The sequence below is a fragment of the Lathyrus oleraceus genome, chromosome 2 (genome assembly GCF_024323335.1).
Source record: "Lathyrus oleraceus cultivar Zhongwan6 chromosome 2, CAAS_Psat_ZW6_1.0, whole genome shotgun sequence".
Lineage (NCBI taxonomy): Eukaryota > Viridiplantae > Streptophyta > Magnoliopsida > Fabales > Fabaceae > Lathyrus > Lathyrus oleraceus.
Window position 1 is genome coordinate 421,868,605 of NC_066580.1, and position 18,102 is coordinate 421,886,706.

Genomic DNA, 18,102 nt, shown 5'->3' on the forward strand with positions numbered 1-18,102 from the left:
GGCAGAAAGGAGAATGACTTGTATTATTAGCTTTAAAAATGAAAGATAAATACTTAATATGAATACATAAACACTTAAAATAAATTCTAATAATCCGGCATTTTCCCACGAGCTTAACTTCTTCCCTTATTCTCAATTGATGCTTCTTATCTTTGTTTTCTACTTCGGTCTTTATAGGAGTTCCACTACGAACCTAAATTTGTGTCACACTAGCGGAAGATGATGTCATGGTTACTAATAAAAGAAAAACATGGAAAAACATGGCAACAAAGCAAAACAGAGAAGAAGTCACAAAACAGAAGAGAAATCAACTAAATCAACTGTGAATTGACGAGAAAGGTGGAGAAATATATGAATAGGTGAAGATCGGTGATGATTTTGGAAGACCAAAGATGGCTTGCAGATTTACGAAGAATGTCAAAGAAGTTGTGCGAGGAAGTTTTGCAAAGATAAACTTCTGAAATGCAAACACCCGACGGAAGAGAGCAACGGCAAAAACTACGTGAAATGACCTAGAGCAAAACTTTTTTATTAGGTCAAAAATACCAATTTGTCCTTTAAAAAGGTCAATTTACAAATGTGCCGCAAAAGCGCCGCCATGACGCCACAAGTAGCGCCTGCTATTCTCATTATCGCAAATAGCGCTTAGCAGTCCAAAAGAGTCGTGATGAGGGCCGATTCCGCTGCGCTGCTATAGTACACCCTATCGACAACCTAGGTAATGGCATGCCTATGGCACCCTGTGTAAAGATTCTGCATAAACCATAATAGCACACCAACATATTTGTTGCTCTGAATATAACACAACTTTTAACAAAACAAAGCTATTATTTGGATTCCAGACTGTCATTCATATTCCTTTTGTATTGTTGCTAAATTAGGCTAGTATACACCATCTGAACTATGTTACACAAACAGATGGCAAAATAATTTGCAAGAAAAAATTGAGGTACAAAATTGACCTATATTGAATATGGAGAATCATAAATAGGTATAAATATGTTCCTTGAAAGCTAATATATAACTGGAGTCCTGTATTGCTACAACAAGAAAATGGTAGGACAGAACCAAGATAATGAAGTGACACCTAAATATTTTTCGGTGGAAAATTAGCTTATAAATATTGTCCTTCCCAGCATGAGTGCCCACCCAACTATTGATTTCCTTTCTAGGTTGTAATGCTTGCATGTTTGTTCGAGTAAAACCGGATTGTCTGCAGGAAGATAACCTATTAACCTATGTAATGACCACAAGAAATCCTACTTAAACAAAATTCGATGTACAAAATATCAGATTCAAGTTCACACAATAAAGGGAAAGTCTATTGTGCACCCATTCAAAGTGAGTATACTGGTATAATGAGATAAAAAACACTAGATCAAAAATATTTAAATGGATGGTCAAACAGAAAGTGTACCTTCAGATTATGTTCATTGCAACTCTCAACGATAGATATTTGACGCTTTACGTTTTAATCTTCTTTGCAATTTTGGTAAAACATCATCTTTGAGAGTCGCAATACTGAGGAAATTCACATTTGCACAAACCTGCTCTAACCTGGTATACACAATTTGTTTTTAACATGAGAATTTGAATACAGGAAAGAAAAATGTCGGAACAAACAATCAGTTATTAACTAATTATTATAAGTAAAAAGTTGCAAGCATCGACGTATCTCTAAAATTTCAATACCATCAGAAATGCATATTATTATGTAAATAGTCTAGGTTCATTGTATCACATAAGAATACTAAAATTTATGAATTTCATCATTGTAGTTACTACATCTTTTATATAAATTTCAAGTCTGTAATGTAGTCTAAATACATGGTTTTCAATATAATATATATGTTTCTCTTTTCACCTGATTAAATTAGTATCATAACCCCTTGCTACTTCCATTTTTCTAACAAAACAATGACATTCCAGCAGAACTATGCAAAGTACTTTATCCAATAACTTAAGCCGGCTACATTGATTCATAAACACTAATGATGAAGCCTGAGCATACAAATGGATCCCAAGGGGTTTGAAAATTGAAGGCTATCATTTTTCAAAACTGCTAATGATTGAAATTACAAGAATATTGTACAGGAAAGTTAGAGTCTAGAATATAAACAAATCAAATTAACTGAAAAGAAACAAAATGAAAATGACGGAAAAGTACGTATGAAAATACAGCATCGAATGGAGTTCATGAGTCACAATAACAGACGTGGCTGCTAATGAATAATCGAGAAGGGACTCTGATGGGATTAAATCACTTGTCAATAAGAATTTTATTTTATTATATGCTGTGCTGAACAACTAGATATTGAATCACTATAAGTAAAACATACCAAGGGTTTTAATTCGGGGTGGCAAAACGGACCCGGCCCTTCGGGCATGCCCGTTTTGCCCGCAGTTTTTCGCAGGGCGGACCAAAGTTTTAGGCCCGCACCCTCAAATATGCCTGCCCCGCCCTGCCCCGTTTTTTCGCTGGCTTTTGCGGGCGCGGGCATTAACATAAGTTTTTGCAATTTTTAGACTAAAAAGGTGCCATGCTCGCAGCCCACCCCACCCCTATTTTTTCACGGGGCGGGGTGGGCCAAAGTTTTAAGCCCGCGCCCTACACAATGCCCGTTCTGCCCTGCCTCGTTTTTTTGCAGGCTTTTGCGAGGCAGGCATGCCCGTTTGCCATCCCTAGTTTTAATATGGGTTTATAGGTAGACAAGAAAAAACATGCCATCAACACACCTTACGAATTGTAAAAGATACCCTTCTTGAAGCCCTTCGGATGACTCTTCCATTCACTTTGTCAATCTGTAGGGATAAAAATATATTCAGGTGCAAAAATATATATCAAGGCACGCGTAAATGCACTTGAAGCAGAGGACCGATCATACGAAAGTATCTTAGTTTTAGTTAGGTTATAACCTACTTTCAGCATGCAAGGGTAGAAAGAAAATGAACAATTCTTAAACATTAAACCTTGTGGTGTGGAATGTAATGATGCCATGCATATCGTGCTTCACCGGATAAAAGTAGCAAAGATCTAGGGGGGAGATAGATAGCCCTCTTAATACAATTTGAGCCATCTTCTGGACTTTCTACTTTTGTAACAGTGCTTGAGGCAACTCTAGGGCGCCAGTCGCCGTCTTCATATCGTCTGAATTCCATTATACAAGGCCCCGCTAATGAAAGGCTGAAAATTAAATCTTCAAATGCAGAGTGAGTGTCTATATGAGGCGATAAACCCACTCCAGGTGGGTACTCATTTACCTGTTAACAAAGCAACATTGAAACACTGAACCTTGAACATAAAGAGACAGTGATAACAACTCAACGCATTGGATACTGTTAAAATAATACCAACTCACGAATGAACAAAAAAAACACAATAACTTTTTATCATTAGATTAAAAATTCATTAAGATTTAGTACAGTAGAGAGTAATAATACCGTAAGTTGGTCCAAAACTATGCTATCAGGGTCAACATTCTTGAAAGTTGGACATGATGATATTCTTTCAAGTATTGGAGACAGAAATGAGGGAAGCTCACCTAAGCATCGCTTGGTATTAACATTCCGAATCTGCACAAAGTAGAAAGGAGAGTCCGGATGAATCAAAACTTTCACATTATTTTGCAACTTATTTCTCATCTATAACACAAATTTCCAATTAGTTCAGTTCAGATTAAGATCATAAATTGTATTAAAAGAATTATTATTTCTTCAGCTGGAACAAGCTTGGATTCCACACTAATTTAGGTATACATAGACCCAGAAATAACAGGGGACACCCAAATAATCCTTAAAACTCACATCATAACAAAACTCATAACCATAGTGTTGAACCCTTCTTTTGGCAAGACAATTCCAAGGCCTACTGTCAACGGCCTGGAGCAATTCCTGAGAAGATGGAAAATGACATCATTTGTAAACAAATTCCATTAGAAGCAACAACAATGTAGCTTTGATATGAAAGGAAAAGACCAGCAAACCTCTTCTTCTTTAGCACTAACGAAGTCGTGAACTAGGTAAAGTCCGGGAATGTTCAGATCTAAGGCTGTCATAGATACAGAAACCAAGTCCTTCACTTGATCCTGAACAATGTAAAGTGTAAATCCATGAATAAACATAAATATAACACAATTGCTAGGATGGAAAAGTGTCTCGTGTGGTCTATGGCAGACCGATGCATCATGCATGAATATCACTTAAAAAGTTAAAATTTCAATGATGACAAACATCACCAAAATTAAGTAGAAGTTCAGATTCCTCCACCCACGTCTTTACAACTGAAACAATCACCTAATCAGTGTTTGATTACAGAAAACAAAACAAAAAACATACATTAATTGAATTTTGAGGTACTAGTATTTGTTTTCATTGTTTCTATCGAAACGATTGGGTCGCCATCCAAGTCGTGTGTTGACGAGTAATAACCTGAGCTTCTACTTAAAGGGAACACATCATTCATTGTTAGAGTTTCGAACAACTTTCAAGCATCCCATTTAAGACATTTCCTAAATCTAAATGCATTCCATCTCATTCCACCACTTTCCATCCTTTTTTGTACCCTCTGATTTGGACAGAATGATAAAATTGCTCTATTCCATCATGAAATATCCAAACAATGGAATGACATTTTTATTTCATTCAGCTCTGTTTCGCTCCACTCGTTCTTTTAACAATATCCAAACATAGCCTAAAATCAACCTAAATATAAATATGAACATGTAACATGAACATGAACATAAGCGTGAAACATTGCAATTCAAATTACTAGTATTTATTTACCTATCTAACTACTACCTGTGGATTTGGCTGAAGCACTGAATAACGAATATACAAAGAACGACCTCCAAGTTGAGGACATGGCTTTCCATGTAATGCCATTAGAGCAGATTGTGCAGAACTAACTTCAGAATAAGATACAATGACACGTGTGCCACTATCATCAGCTGCATAAACTCCATTGAGTTCCCCAAATTTGCAGAAAACAGAAACAATATCATTATCGGAAATTCCCACGGCTTGTCCACAATTTGCCACGAATAGATTAGAGCTCAGTTCATCAGCGTTCTTTGGACGACCAAACCTTGGCAAACCCATTACCATATGTCAACGATAATGGACTCAATGATTCATCAATTTTGTGGGTTTCAGTTTCAATTGGATGAATTGAACCAACTAAAAATTAGAATGAAATTATTCGAACACCGCCTTCAAATGTTGAGAAGAGGAATCAAGTTTCATTTTTTTTTACCAATTGGGAGAGAGTTTAATCTAATATGCAGAATCAAAGTTACCTCGATAAAAATGGGTTGAAACCCTACTCATATACTGCAACAACAAAAATTGAGTGAACCCATTTTGGTCATTTTGTCGTAGGAAAAGTAAAAACAAATTAATATTTATTTTACGGGATTAATTAGTATGCACAGTCAGTTTAAAAAAATTTACCCTATCGATTCATCACAATCACTCGTTTGCATTATTTTATAGGTTTTAAAAGTAAAAGTCAAACTTATTTTAATATTCAACGTAATATTTGTAATAGTTGGTTAAAAATTCTATTTGATAATGACGTATGTAGTGTTAACGTATCTGCTTGATTTCATAAAGGTATTGTCATGGGTTGTTTCACAAATCTCTATGAAATGATTGTACCGTCTCAAGTATATCAGTGACATGTTTGTGAGATACCATTATGAGGATCTTACAAGGAACTTTCAACTCTAAGGTAGGTGAAGAATTATATCTCGCTAATTGATATATTGTGGTGTGTACAATTAGCAAGATAGATCAGTGTGTAATTACACTAAGATATGGTACTTTATGACCAATTAGTTTTTCATCCTCTTCTCGAGATCTAAAAGAATCTTCTACACATCCAATAATCTAACATCACAGGGGTACATTGTAACACATTATTTTTCTAAAAATTATTTATATTAATTAATTAGAAATTTTTTTTGTGTATCTAATTATCATTTGCGTGATAATTTGGATGTTTTATGGCGACAAGGGTGGGTGACCCTTAGGTCGAGAGTGTGGAGGGTAAGTAGAAGTAGGTAGATTTATTTAGAACTATTTAATGGATTAAAATAATATTTTAGTGTTATTATTTGAATGAAATAATAAAATAAAAAGAGAATATTATTAGTATTATTTTTATTAAAATAAAATTAGAGTCAAGAAGGGCATGACGATAAATAAGAGGTTAAGTGATGACAATGGTAAAAAAAATATAATTTAGAGAGATTAGGTTAATGATAAAAAGGTTAGTAAGAGGTTGAAGAATTTTTACATAGAAAAAATCAAAATTTTGTGAGAAGAGAAGGAGGCAAAACATAAGGCATAAGAAGGACTCCATTAAAGAGCTTTGGGAAAGAAAAACACCTCAAAACCAGAATTTATGCTAAGGATTGAGGTAAGGGTGAGAAATTGTTTCAATAATAAGGGGTGTGATGGAAGGGTAAAATGGAGGAACCCTTAACCTCCTTAGGATTGGGTGTTTTAAATCTCAATTCAGATGTTTTTGTTATAATTGTTGATTGTATTCTGAAATTGGTGTGAAATTGGTGTACCCTATGTATGCATATATTTTGTATTGATGTTGTTAATGATGTTATGTCATTGATTGATGTTTGAAGGTTTTGCTTTTGATTGTGTTATTGGTGATTTATAGGTGATGAGTGTGATGATGTGTTGTAATATGATGTTGATTCATGAAAACTATGGAGTATATGATGAATTAGGAAGTTATAACCATGATAAATTGGATTTATTTGATAAATTTTCGTAGCATAAGTTTTTAGCACGTGAGAAAGTGTTGAATGATTTAAAAACTGATTTTTGGGAAATTTTCGTAGTATGTGCCGACCTATGAAGGTCATGTGCTGACCTGAAAAGATCATGAGCCGACTTGTACGAGTCATGTGTCGACACATAACTGTCATAATGTTATTTTCAACGGTTCGACGATTTTGGCCATAACTTTTGATCCATATACCCAAATGATATACTGTTTGAAGCGTTAGAAAGCTAATGCTTAGATTTATAACGCGATAATGATAGGTTAATTGTTTGATTATTATTCCTATTCTTACTATGTTAGTGAATTTTTTGTTCATATGTTGGGTTAATAAATTGTTGACATATCCCGACGATTTTGGTCATAACTTTCATTCTGTAAGTCCGATTGTGATGTCGTTTGAAGCGTTAGAAAGCTAACACTCAGATATATAACATGGTAACGATTTGTGATATGTTTGAATATTATTCATTTTCCTAATATGTTGATAAATATATTGGTTTATATGTTTGGTTGATGAATCATTGTATTGTTGTAATATCGTGGTGTGATAATGATGTTGTTATGTCGATGATGTTATGATAGTGATGTTAAGGTGTTTATGAGTTGTTGTTGTTTGTTGATATTATTGATGTGGTAACATAAATTGATTATTTCATGATGAATGGTGTGATGCATAAATTATGAGATATGTGTGTGGATCCTTTTGGTGAACCTTGTTGTATTAATGCATGTTATTTGAGACACATGCATCATGGTGTATGGACTTAGGTCCAGTTTTAGTGAATCTCAATCATATGATGATGGATCAGGTGCGAGTATCTAATTCCTATTATGAGGGATTAATGAAGTGCTATTTATGGTTATGGTAACGAGTTTTTGTGAGCCTCGATCCCATGGTGATGGATCGAGTGAGAGTAGTTAATTCCTATTATGGGGGATTAGTGAAGCGTTACCTATGATGATGGTAGTGATTTGGTGTATTCCGGCTCTAATAGGGAATCTGATCATATGGTGGGGATCGGGGAGATAAATAAACTTGGGTGTTCATATTTGGTACCACATGCATGTCAAATCGGTGTTAAGTATATTGCATAAGTGTTGCATTTATATTGATGTTGTTGCATATGATGTTAATGATAATTGAGAAGTTGTTAGTATGATGTTAATGATAATTGAGATATGGTTGTGTCTGATGTTAATGATAATTAAGGTGTGGTTGCGTATGATGTTGATAATAATTGAGATGTTGTCGTGTATGATATTCATGATGATTGGATGTGAGAGTGTGATATGTTGTTGAACATGATTGTGTAAATGTGGTACTTTATTCTTCATTTTATAACATTTATTATTGAAAGGAATTTTCATCCATTTTGTTTGAATGTTGTCTTTACATGGGCATCGCGCAGATACTCAGGAGTATCATTGTTAAAGTAAGTGGAAGCCAGCTCATAGAGTTGCTTCTTAGTTTAGCGCTTTATTTAGTAACGTCTTGCTATGATCATGTAACATCGGGTTGGGGACGCTTGATTTAATTTTATTATATATTTATGTTGAAGTCATAAGACTAATTTTGTTGTGGTGCATTCTTAAGCATGTTGAGAGGATTGATTATAATTATCTTATTTGTTATTAAAGTTGAAGTTTGAGACCAAATGTCATTACTCACCTTATCTTCCATATTTTGTTGATGATATTTCCAAAATCCACTTTGTTGGCATCATCACCAATTCAAATCCAATCAATACTGGTACTCAAAAGATCTTACCTTCAGAAAAGAAAGACCAATCCAATAACTAATTACCAGCTCGCATTTCCAAATGCATTGCATACAACATACATGCATGACTTTCCTGTCGCAGTAGGAAGTTCCATATCAAAAGAGTTCTTTCGCCGATACGAAAAGATTGCATCAAATTAACATGCATCATAGGCATACCAAACATTCCTTTTTCCATCAACTCTTTGATGACGACAGTCCTTTCTTAAACCCTTTTTCATCAACTCTTTGATGATGACAACCCTTTTTCATCAACTCTTTGATGATCACATTCCTTTTTCCATTAACCATGTCCCATCAACTCTTTGATGACGACAGTCCTTCCTTCAACCCTTTTTCATCAACTCTTTGATGACGATATTTCTTTTTCGACAGTCTTTCATCAACTCTTTGATGATGACATTCCTTTTTTGCCAACCCATTTTCATTAACTCTTTGATGACGACATTCCTTTTTCGCCAACCCTTTAACGATGACAATTATTGTCCCATCAACTCTTTGATGACGACATTCTGATACGTCTCGTGACTGTATATAGAATATAGTCTATCGGGTACTTGACTGCAAGTGCATAGTCTAGTCATTTTAGTTTTAAAAGATATCGAACCCACAGGGACCGATGGTCAAACTAATGCTACCGACGTTGCTATGTTTAGCTAAGGAAATGATTTTAGAGGTTTGGTTGAACAAAAATTAAATCTAAGGGAAGTTGAGTTTTAAGAAAATATTAATAGAAGGATATCAGTATGCAACGCATTAATCGTCAGGGATTCGATATGTCATCGGTGTATAATTTAAGCACCAAATATCTTTCTGTAGAAAATAATTATTTAAAAGGCTTTATCTCACACTCTCGTGATTGTTTATTCGGATTATACCTTTAAGTCAAAATGTACGCTCTCGCTGTCCCATTTGAAGTTAAAAATACTTTTTGAAAATAAATAAGTTCTAATTGTTTTTAAAGTGCTCTCGCTGTTTTTAAAATCAATGCCTAGTTTTTACTATCCAGTTCGACCCTCACGCTCTCGCGATTGTCGGTTCTCACCTTAGTTAATTTCCCACTCTCGTGGCAAAATCGTATTAAATAACTTTTCACTCTTGTGACAAAGTTAATTAAATTTAAATTAAAAACCACAGCCAAAAGGATTGTTTGAGGAAAGAAGTTTTACACCGATTATTATTAAATCCCGTCTAATTAAATTGTTACATACCGATACCGGTAGTTTAGTCAGACATGTTAAATAACGCAAACGCATACGAACATAAACAGATCAACAATAAAGCAACACATGATTATAATAATAATAAAGCAATAACAATAGTAATTGGATAAAAACCTGGAAATTGGATTAATAGAATATGCCGAATCTTGAAGTACTTGAGCAGTCCTCCACAGGTCGGTAGGATTTTGCTTCTTCGAAATAATTGCTTAAACTATATTAAATAAATTGTAGTAGTTCCCCAGTGTAGGAAACTACTACTTTGGCTAAATGAAAAACGGAAAGGAAAATGGGAAAATCAAAGCTCTAAACGGTAAAAGAAAATAATGTTGCTGAAGAAAAATAAAAGAAAAACAGAATTGCTGTGGAAAAATAAAGTGCAGAGGAAGGTCTTGAAAGCTGGCTTCTGAGAGGAAAATTAAGCGTGCCCGTAGGTTTCCAACTTCCATCCTTTTATATTCCCCATTAGGTCTTAGCGGTTGAGAGAAATAAGGATGACTTGGTTGAGTGAGGAATCCACGAGAAAGTGGCTGAGGAACGAGAAATGAGGGCCAGGTGTGTCGCATCCTGCGAAAAATCAACCGGCGAGCCTAAAAAATAAAAACACACAGAGCCGCCACTAAACGTTATTTATCCCAAGATAGGGAAAGGAAACGCTCAGAGAAACCTGGAAAGACATGGTCTCGCGACCAGAGAGAAAAGGTTCGGGAGTCGGTTACGCGAGGGGAAGGTATTAGCACCCCTCACGTCCTAGGTACTCCTAGGGATCCACGTTCTAAGAAAAGAAAAGGTTGCTAAACATCACACACACACACGGGGAACGCAGGTGGGGTTAAGAGGAACGGGCTCGATAAGGTATCGCACCTTATGCCTACATATCTTGTCTGGAACAAGAATCAGAGCCTCTGTAGTTCGGCTTACGCACGCCAAACAACACAAAACAACACAAACATGCAAGGGTGGCAAACATGGAGCCCGACAACCACTGGATGGAATTACGTCGGCATCCGAACCAAAACGCACTCAAAAGGGGCAAACGTGGAGCCCGACAGCCAATCACTGGGCTTACGTCGGCATCCGAACCCAAACATACACAGTCAGATAACATGCAAACACACGCAAAAAAGAAAAAGGTTGCCCGGAGCGGTCTCGCACGACCACCTGCCTACATACCTCGTCTGGAACGAGGATCAGGGCGATGTAGTTCCCCTGAAAGGGACTAAATTGCTAACCAGAAACCGAGGGGAAAACACGACACTAGGGAGTTGAGACTCGAGCCTAATGTTGTCATGCAAAGTCACCCTAAGTTCGGTTTTCTATCCTACTTGCATAAGCAAACTAACCTAACCAGGAAAGAAGCTAGCACACAAGCATACAATCATATATCATCAAATGAGAACAGGTATCTCAAACAAGCATGTCAATCAGATATCCACATAACACGCACTATAGCCAAACAAGGGGCTCAATCAATCAGGTTTGACTGCCTAAGCAATCGTCTGTACAGGCTGTGTTTGCTCTTAACCTTGCCATTACGAGGCTAAGGTGAAGCAGATGATAGGATGAAGTGAGGATCAGACCTCACAGCTCTTATCCCTAACCAGGGAGAGCTGACAAATGAGCATGGGTCCAGAATAGGGGAACCCTTCTATACTCGATGACTCAGACACAATGTGCACTGCACAGGATCTTGGGCTTTTGATCTCGATGCTACAACCATGTAATGGGAGCAAGGAGAAGACTCACTGAATAGTGGGGGACAGACTGCTTGTCCCTACCTTCCACCAATTGCCTTCTTTGAAGGGCTTTTCCTGCTTGGCTTAAAAATAAACATACACAAGCATTGCCTCTTAAGGAGGACTTCAGACAATTTGCCCGGCCCGGTAACAGCCGGGTCTCCAGACTACATGAAGATTAGTAGGTTACCTCAATGCAAATTGCTTATGCAAAGCAAAGCAAAGCAATAGTTCACAAGGAACTGAGCAACTAAAGTACCTGGAAACAATCAAACTCAGTCAGTATTCAATCAGACAAATTGTACAGCAAACAATCAAACAGTTTAAACAATACAACACAAAGCAAGCTCAAGGCTTAAGCCCAAGCTCCAACACCTACAAAACCAAGTTACGTTAGTATACAAACATCAACAACATCAATCAAAATTGATTTGGGTCATTATCCATGTGCATTGCTTTTTGATCCTGAAAAATCAAGCAAACATTAGCAACTAGACCACTAGGCCAAGCCTAGGGTCCAAAAGCAAGAAAAAATGGTAAACAGCAAGGCATTCACCAACCAATCTCAAATTAACATCAAACAAGAGCAAACACCATTGGTCTCATGTTTATATCATCCATCATATTCAATTCATACACAAAACAATCCATATTGGTTCAAATGAAGCACCAAATATACAAACAGAAGTATTGCATTCAAAGCCATGCCAAAACACATCAAAAAAATCTCAAATTAAATACACCTAAACAGGGGATAATCAAGGTCTACCATGTCAAATTTGAGCTCAATTGGGCAAATGGAACCATGTCAATGAAAATCAACAAAAACAGACACAATTTCATGCTCCAATTCACACCATCAATGCATACATCCACTTCAAAAATTCATATCTCATTGGAAACTAAAAAGAAATGGATGAGACCAAAACAGGGAGGTCCTAACATGTGTCTAGTTCATGCATATCAAATTTCATGGCCATACAATACAATATGAGGATTTCCCAATCAATCTACCAACCTATGTCACATGGACTCGCAAATTTAATCACCAGAAATGAAAAATCATGATCAAATTGAAAATGCAATGTAAAATCCTACAAAAATTCATCAAGCATCCTAACATGTCAACAAGTCATCATGCAAAATTTCAGCCAATTCCAACATGCATAGGTCATCCAATTAAATTCAACAAGTTGACATCAAGAGGTGTGACACAAATTGTCACACCTAAGTTCCAGAATTTGCTGCTCTCTAACCAGGTATCAAAAATTCATGAAATTTACATATAAATAATCCTCAATGAGTCAAGAACCACCACAAAAATTTTCAGCCATTTATTTTATGATATGAGTATTTCATGATCAAATTGCCAAAATGTATCAAAATGTGACATACATTAGAAAAGCCTATGCCAAATAAAATATTTGCCAAGCACAACTTTGACCAATAGGTCAAAAAAATCCTACACAAGTCAACAAAGTCAAGGAAAAAATCTCCATATTTTTAGGAATTTTTTACTATTTTTTATGAATTTTTTAATGTGTTAAAATATTTTTTAGAAATTAAATGAAATAATTAATTAAACCAATAGCACTTTTGTAATTATTTTGAGCGGGAGCGGGAAACTCCCTATTTGAATTTTCAAACCACTTTTTTGGATCAAACAGCCTTTCTATCATCACTTTCAACTCAGAATTTTCCAGAAAATGAGAAAAATGATGAACATCAAAAGTTAACGAAAATGGACATGGTCATATCCGTTCGAACCGTCTCTTCAAGAGGAACATGAATATCATACTATTACATCCTAAAAGTTCCTAAATCTCTCGAATCGACTCACTTAGGGTTTGTGTTCATACTTTCAATTCAAGATTTCTCCCTACTCAGTTCACTATTTCATAAACCACAAGCATATTCGTGACCTACACAGCATGCACTACCAAACGCACATGAACTTGCAGCAAATTATGAGATTCGAAAAAACCTCAAACCTGGAAATGGCAGTGTTATGGTGAGGTCCTTGAGCTTCGATTCTTCAAAACAGTTGTTGAATAATGATGAGGAAGCAAGATGCGAAGCTCAGGTTCGATCAATGTTGCTCCTAATGCTCAAAATTCAATTTCACCATGGATGACACTTGAAGATGCAGCTGCGATTTCATGCTCCTCTCCCTCCAAATCATCAAAACAGCTTGAGAGGATGATTATGTGAATTCAAACCAAAAAGAATTTCGAACTTTGGTGTAGAATTGATGGAGAATTTTGGAAATGAAGGTTTTTGTGTTCTTGAGGGTTTGGAGAGAATGAAGAGTTTCTTGATCTGGTTTTTGGTGAATGAGTTTTCTGTTATGATTAGGAGAAGATTATGAATATATATGTGGTCTTAATCCTTTACTAATCATGTTAATTAGCATTTGGCTTAATTAAGTGATAATGTAATTTTTGCAAATGAGGGCAAATTGGTCAATACACAATGACAGCACATGCCAGCTCACAATTGGTTCCAACATGTCCAAAACACCATATGTGAAGTGTAGAAACAATTCCCATTGCAATTGGTCATGTATTTCTCAAACTCACCATGTGTATGCAAAATGACCAATTTTCATCATTTCACTTTTCAAGCCAAAATCCAATTCTCATGCCTTAGCCATGAAATGAATATTCAAACACACTCTAAATGCCATTCCTGAGGTGTTGGAAAAAGTCCCATTCAAAAATTCCAATTATTTTGACATTTGGACGATTTTGCCCCTGGTCCAATTCAGCTGTCCAGTTGAAAAGTGACTTTTTGCCTTGGCCATTTTTGGGAAAATCCAATGATGCACCCTCAAAGTACATGTCAAATGGAGTTTGTGCATATAAAGAACTTGCAATTTGGACAAAGTATGTGGTAGTTATGGCCTCCTGATTACGGTCTTTTCTGAAATTCAATGAGCCATATCTTACAAACCGTACATTGGATTTTCAAGTTCTTGGACTTTTTGGAAAGGTGAGAACAAGATCTACATCTGTCATGTTGAACAATTTTTCATTTGAAGCTTCCTTGGACTTCTGTTTTTGAGGTCAAAAACTTTCCATTTTTGGAAACTTCAGCTACAAGTCACTTTCTATTTTTGGCAGTTTTTGTCCTGACTTGATTTTCTTCATTCTTAAGCTTTGAGATGTCATATAACACTTGTTCCAACATGAATGAAGTGTGTCTAACTCATTTCCACCTCCAAATCCACCAGATCATGTACAGTTGACCACAGTTGACTTTTCATCTGATAGATGAATCTGGCAATGCATAGATCAAACTGAGCCCCAATCTTCAACTGAAATGGCTCAAGGGTGATACCCTAGCCTCAATAATCACCATATAATCACAAAATGAACCTCATATCCAGCACAAATCCCATCTCCTGATCCAGCCCTGATTGGCCCAATACAACTGATTAGGGTTGACCAGTGGTCAAAACCCTAATCTCAAGGAATCTTCTTCAATCTTCTGATGACATCCAACCATGATGATGATGATGTATCAATTCAATCAATATGAAGACCAATACCCTAGAGGATCATAAAACCCTAATTCACAGCCCAATCCTCAGATGGCCCATGATCAGTCATTAAACCCTAGCTTGCACCTTTGAACTTCCTCATCTCCTGATTAAGACTTGGGAAGATGGCTTGCACTATGTAACCACATGATATGCAATATGAAATGCCTAATGTCCTAAAATGATATGCAAATATGTTAATGCTGGTCCCAAAAGAGGAGGGCGAATTTTGAGGTGTTACAGCTGCCCCTATTCAATCCACTGTGAACCTGTCGATACGAAATAGCCTCGGCTTTCGGATGATCAGGATGAAGAGTGATTGAATACCAAGAACAGACGAACAATTTGCACTCTGATGGGATAATAATTAACAGCGCCTGTCAGCAGCGGCGAAGAAACAAACTCTTGAAATGTCGACCTGGATACCAAAATAAATGGTAACACAGGGATAACCATGGTCTGAACCCCACACATCCACTCGGGATTATCATCCTCTCCCTTTTTTTCTCTGCTTTTCTTGGACCCCGAAATTTTCTTATCTCTTTTTCATTTTCTTGAACCCCGAACGTTTCTCTGCTTCTTTTTCTTATTTTCTTGAACCCCGAAATTTTCTCTGCGCAAACGATCCTCGGACCTCTGCATTTGAACCCCAGAAAATGCCTCAGCACTCCTTTTTGCCAACATAATGAACCCCGATCTCCAGTTTGAACCCCAGTCGCCTGACGATAACTCTCGATCGCCAATATGAACCCCGTTCTCCAGAAAATGCCGCAACATCTCCCTTTCTCCATTTGAACCCCATCTCCAGAAAATGTCTCCACATTTCCTTTTTTCCATTTGAACCCCAGGAAAATGCCTCAGCATATCCTTTTCTCCATTCTCCCGTGATAATTCCGCTGGCAATGACGGAAATAACACCAAACCACTCTGAGGGCGACATATCAGAGGGTACACCTTCACATAAGGAAGGTAACATGTGCATCTCTTCTTCCGAAGACACCCGTAACGACCTCCACTGGCATCCGCCAAAGTCTAAGGTGACACATGAACAGAAGATAATCCCAAGGACCTCATCCTGGATATAATCTTCAACTCTATCTCCATTTGAACCCCGGAACATGCCTCAGCATATACTCTTCTCTGATCGAACCCCGATCTCCAGAAAATGTCGCAACATCTCCTTTTCTCCATTTGAACCCCGGAATCGCGCTGATCGCGTAACGTCTTCTGATATCATTTCCATCTCTGTCCGACGGAAACATTTCCTCCAATATCGCACTACTGGGGAACACTACTGATCTGACGTCGTGGTACCACACTCCTCAGAGTAACACTTTCAACCAGACACTGACTGATGACTGGGAAGAAACTCGACGTTTACTGGACATCGAACAATGATGTTAACAGGACATCGAACAATGATGTTGACAGACATCGAACAATGATGTTGACAGGACATCGAACAATGATGTTGACAGGACATCAAACAAGGATGTTGACAGGACATCAAACAAGGATGTTGACAGGACATCAAACAATGATGTTGACAGGACATCAAATAAGGATGTTGACAGGACATCAAACAATGATGTTGACAGGACATCAAACAAGGATGTTGACAGGACATCAAACAAGGATGTTGACAGGACATCAAACAAGGATGTTGACAAGACATCAAACAATGATGTTGACAGGACATCAAACAAGGATGTTGACAAGACATCAAACAATGATGTTGACAGGACATCAAATAAGGACCGACCAGACATTAAACAATGACTGGGAAATAACTCGACGTTTACTGGACATCGAATGATGATGTTTACTGACACCAAAGAAAGCTCGACCAGACACTTACTGATGACTGGGAAATACTGTTGCTCCAAAATCCCGCTGCTGAACTCCTCGGAGTATCGTCTTCACTATCCGGCAAAGCCAAATCCCAAGCGGTAACCACAACTTGAATCACGCTGATCGCGTAACCTTTCCATCTCTGCCCGACGGAAAAAGTACCCTCCAGTATCGCACTACTGGGGAACATTGATGATCGAATCCTGAGGCTAAAACTCCTCTGAATAACACCTTCGCTGTCTGGCAAAAACCACCTCTCAAACGGTAACCACGGCTTGAGACTAGCTCTATGCTTGCAACAATGATGCATGATCTTTTTCTGCGTAATGCTCCATAATTATGGAAATGTTACGCGATTTATTATTTTTTCTATGCAATATGCTATGCTTACTCTACATGATGAATGCATAAAAACAAAAACATCCCCCTCAAGGGACTTCTCTGGGGAATACGAGATCCTCTGCTGAGGAATTCGTCACCGCTCCAATTCCACCCTGCTGGGGAATAAAACTGCTGCTGGGAAAAGGCAACCCTTGCCGGGGAAGAACCTCCTTTGCACCCAATCCGCTCGAGAAACTGCTGGGGATAAGCACCACCAACACTCTGTGGGGATACAACAATCTTGACTTGCTGGGGATATCAATCCTGATTCCGCTTCGGGAAAACCCTCACAGATACCTGCTGACTCCGCTGGGGAAACACTCACAGAGACTCTGCTAGGGGAATAGCAACCTCCAGGCTCAACTGGGGGAACATCAATACATCACCTGCTGGGGAAGAACCTCCTTGACCCTGCTAGGGAACCGCATACTACTCCGCTGGGGACAACCCACGCAATCCATAGTTAGAATTAACTCAGCTGGGGATGCAAAAATCCGTCCGCTACGGGAACTTGTCCGATCCACAGGTAGGATGAACACTGTTGGAGATATATTTCATTGAAACCCGCTCCACTCGGGGAACTGCTGGAGATATATTTCTTTGAACCCGCTCCACTCGGGGAACTGCTGGAGATATATTTCTTTGAACCCGCTCCACTCGGGGACAACCTTCAGACCTGGCCGCAGAGGAGACACCATCGTAAACCCGCCGGGGACAACCATCCTGACTCGGCTGGAGAAGTCCACAGACATTGGATCTGCTGGGGAGCTAGTCCTACGATTCTGCTT

General features: G+C 37.7%; 1 protein-coding gene across 2 annotated transcripts; it reads right to left on the reverse strand.

The window, feature by feature from the left end:
- Positions 1–944: 944 nt before the first annotated feature.
- Positions 945–5,313, reverse strand: LOC127119896 (alkylated DNA repair protein ALKBH8 homolog). 2 transcript variants are annotated; one of them, XM_051050261.1, is made up of 8 exons: positions 4,798–5,313; positions 3,984–4,085; positions 3,805–3,891; positions 3,442–3,573; positions 2,971–3,261; positions 2,737–2,802; positions 1,418–1,557; positions 945–1,236 (listed from the first exon to the last, which is right to left on the reverse strand). In XM_051050261.1, the coding sequence occupies exons 1-7, from the start codon at positions 5,101–5,103 to the stop codon at positions 1,501–1,503; spliced, it is 1,041 nt and encodes a 346-aa protein (XP_050906218.1). In that variant the 5' UTR covers positions 5,104–5,313; the 3' UTR covers positions 945–1,236; positions 1,418–1,500. The 2 variants fall into 2 exon arrangements, with proteins under 2 accessions (XP_050906218.1, XP_050906217.1); XM_051050260.1 differs by having other exon boundaries at positions 945–1,213; positions 4,798–5,312.
- Between the last annotated feature and the right edge of the window lie 12,789 nt (positions 5,314–18,102).

Bases quoted from the DNA above. Each gene is read 5' to 3' on its own strand.
- LOC127119896 (XM_051050261.1), bottom strand. From the start codon at position 5,103: ATGGTAATGGGTTTGCCAAGGTTTGGTCGTCCAAAGAACGCTGATGAA. The intron at 3,262-3,441 runs GTATTATTACTC...CTTTGTTAACAG, and splicing joins TAGTTTTGGACCAACTTACG to GTAAATGAGTACCCACCTGG. The intron at 1,558-2,736 runs GTGTGTTGATGG...TGTGTATACCAG, and splicing joins TATCTTTTACAATTCGTAAG to GTTAGAGCAGGTTTGTGCAA.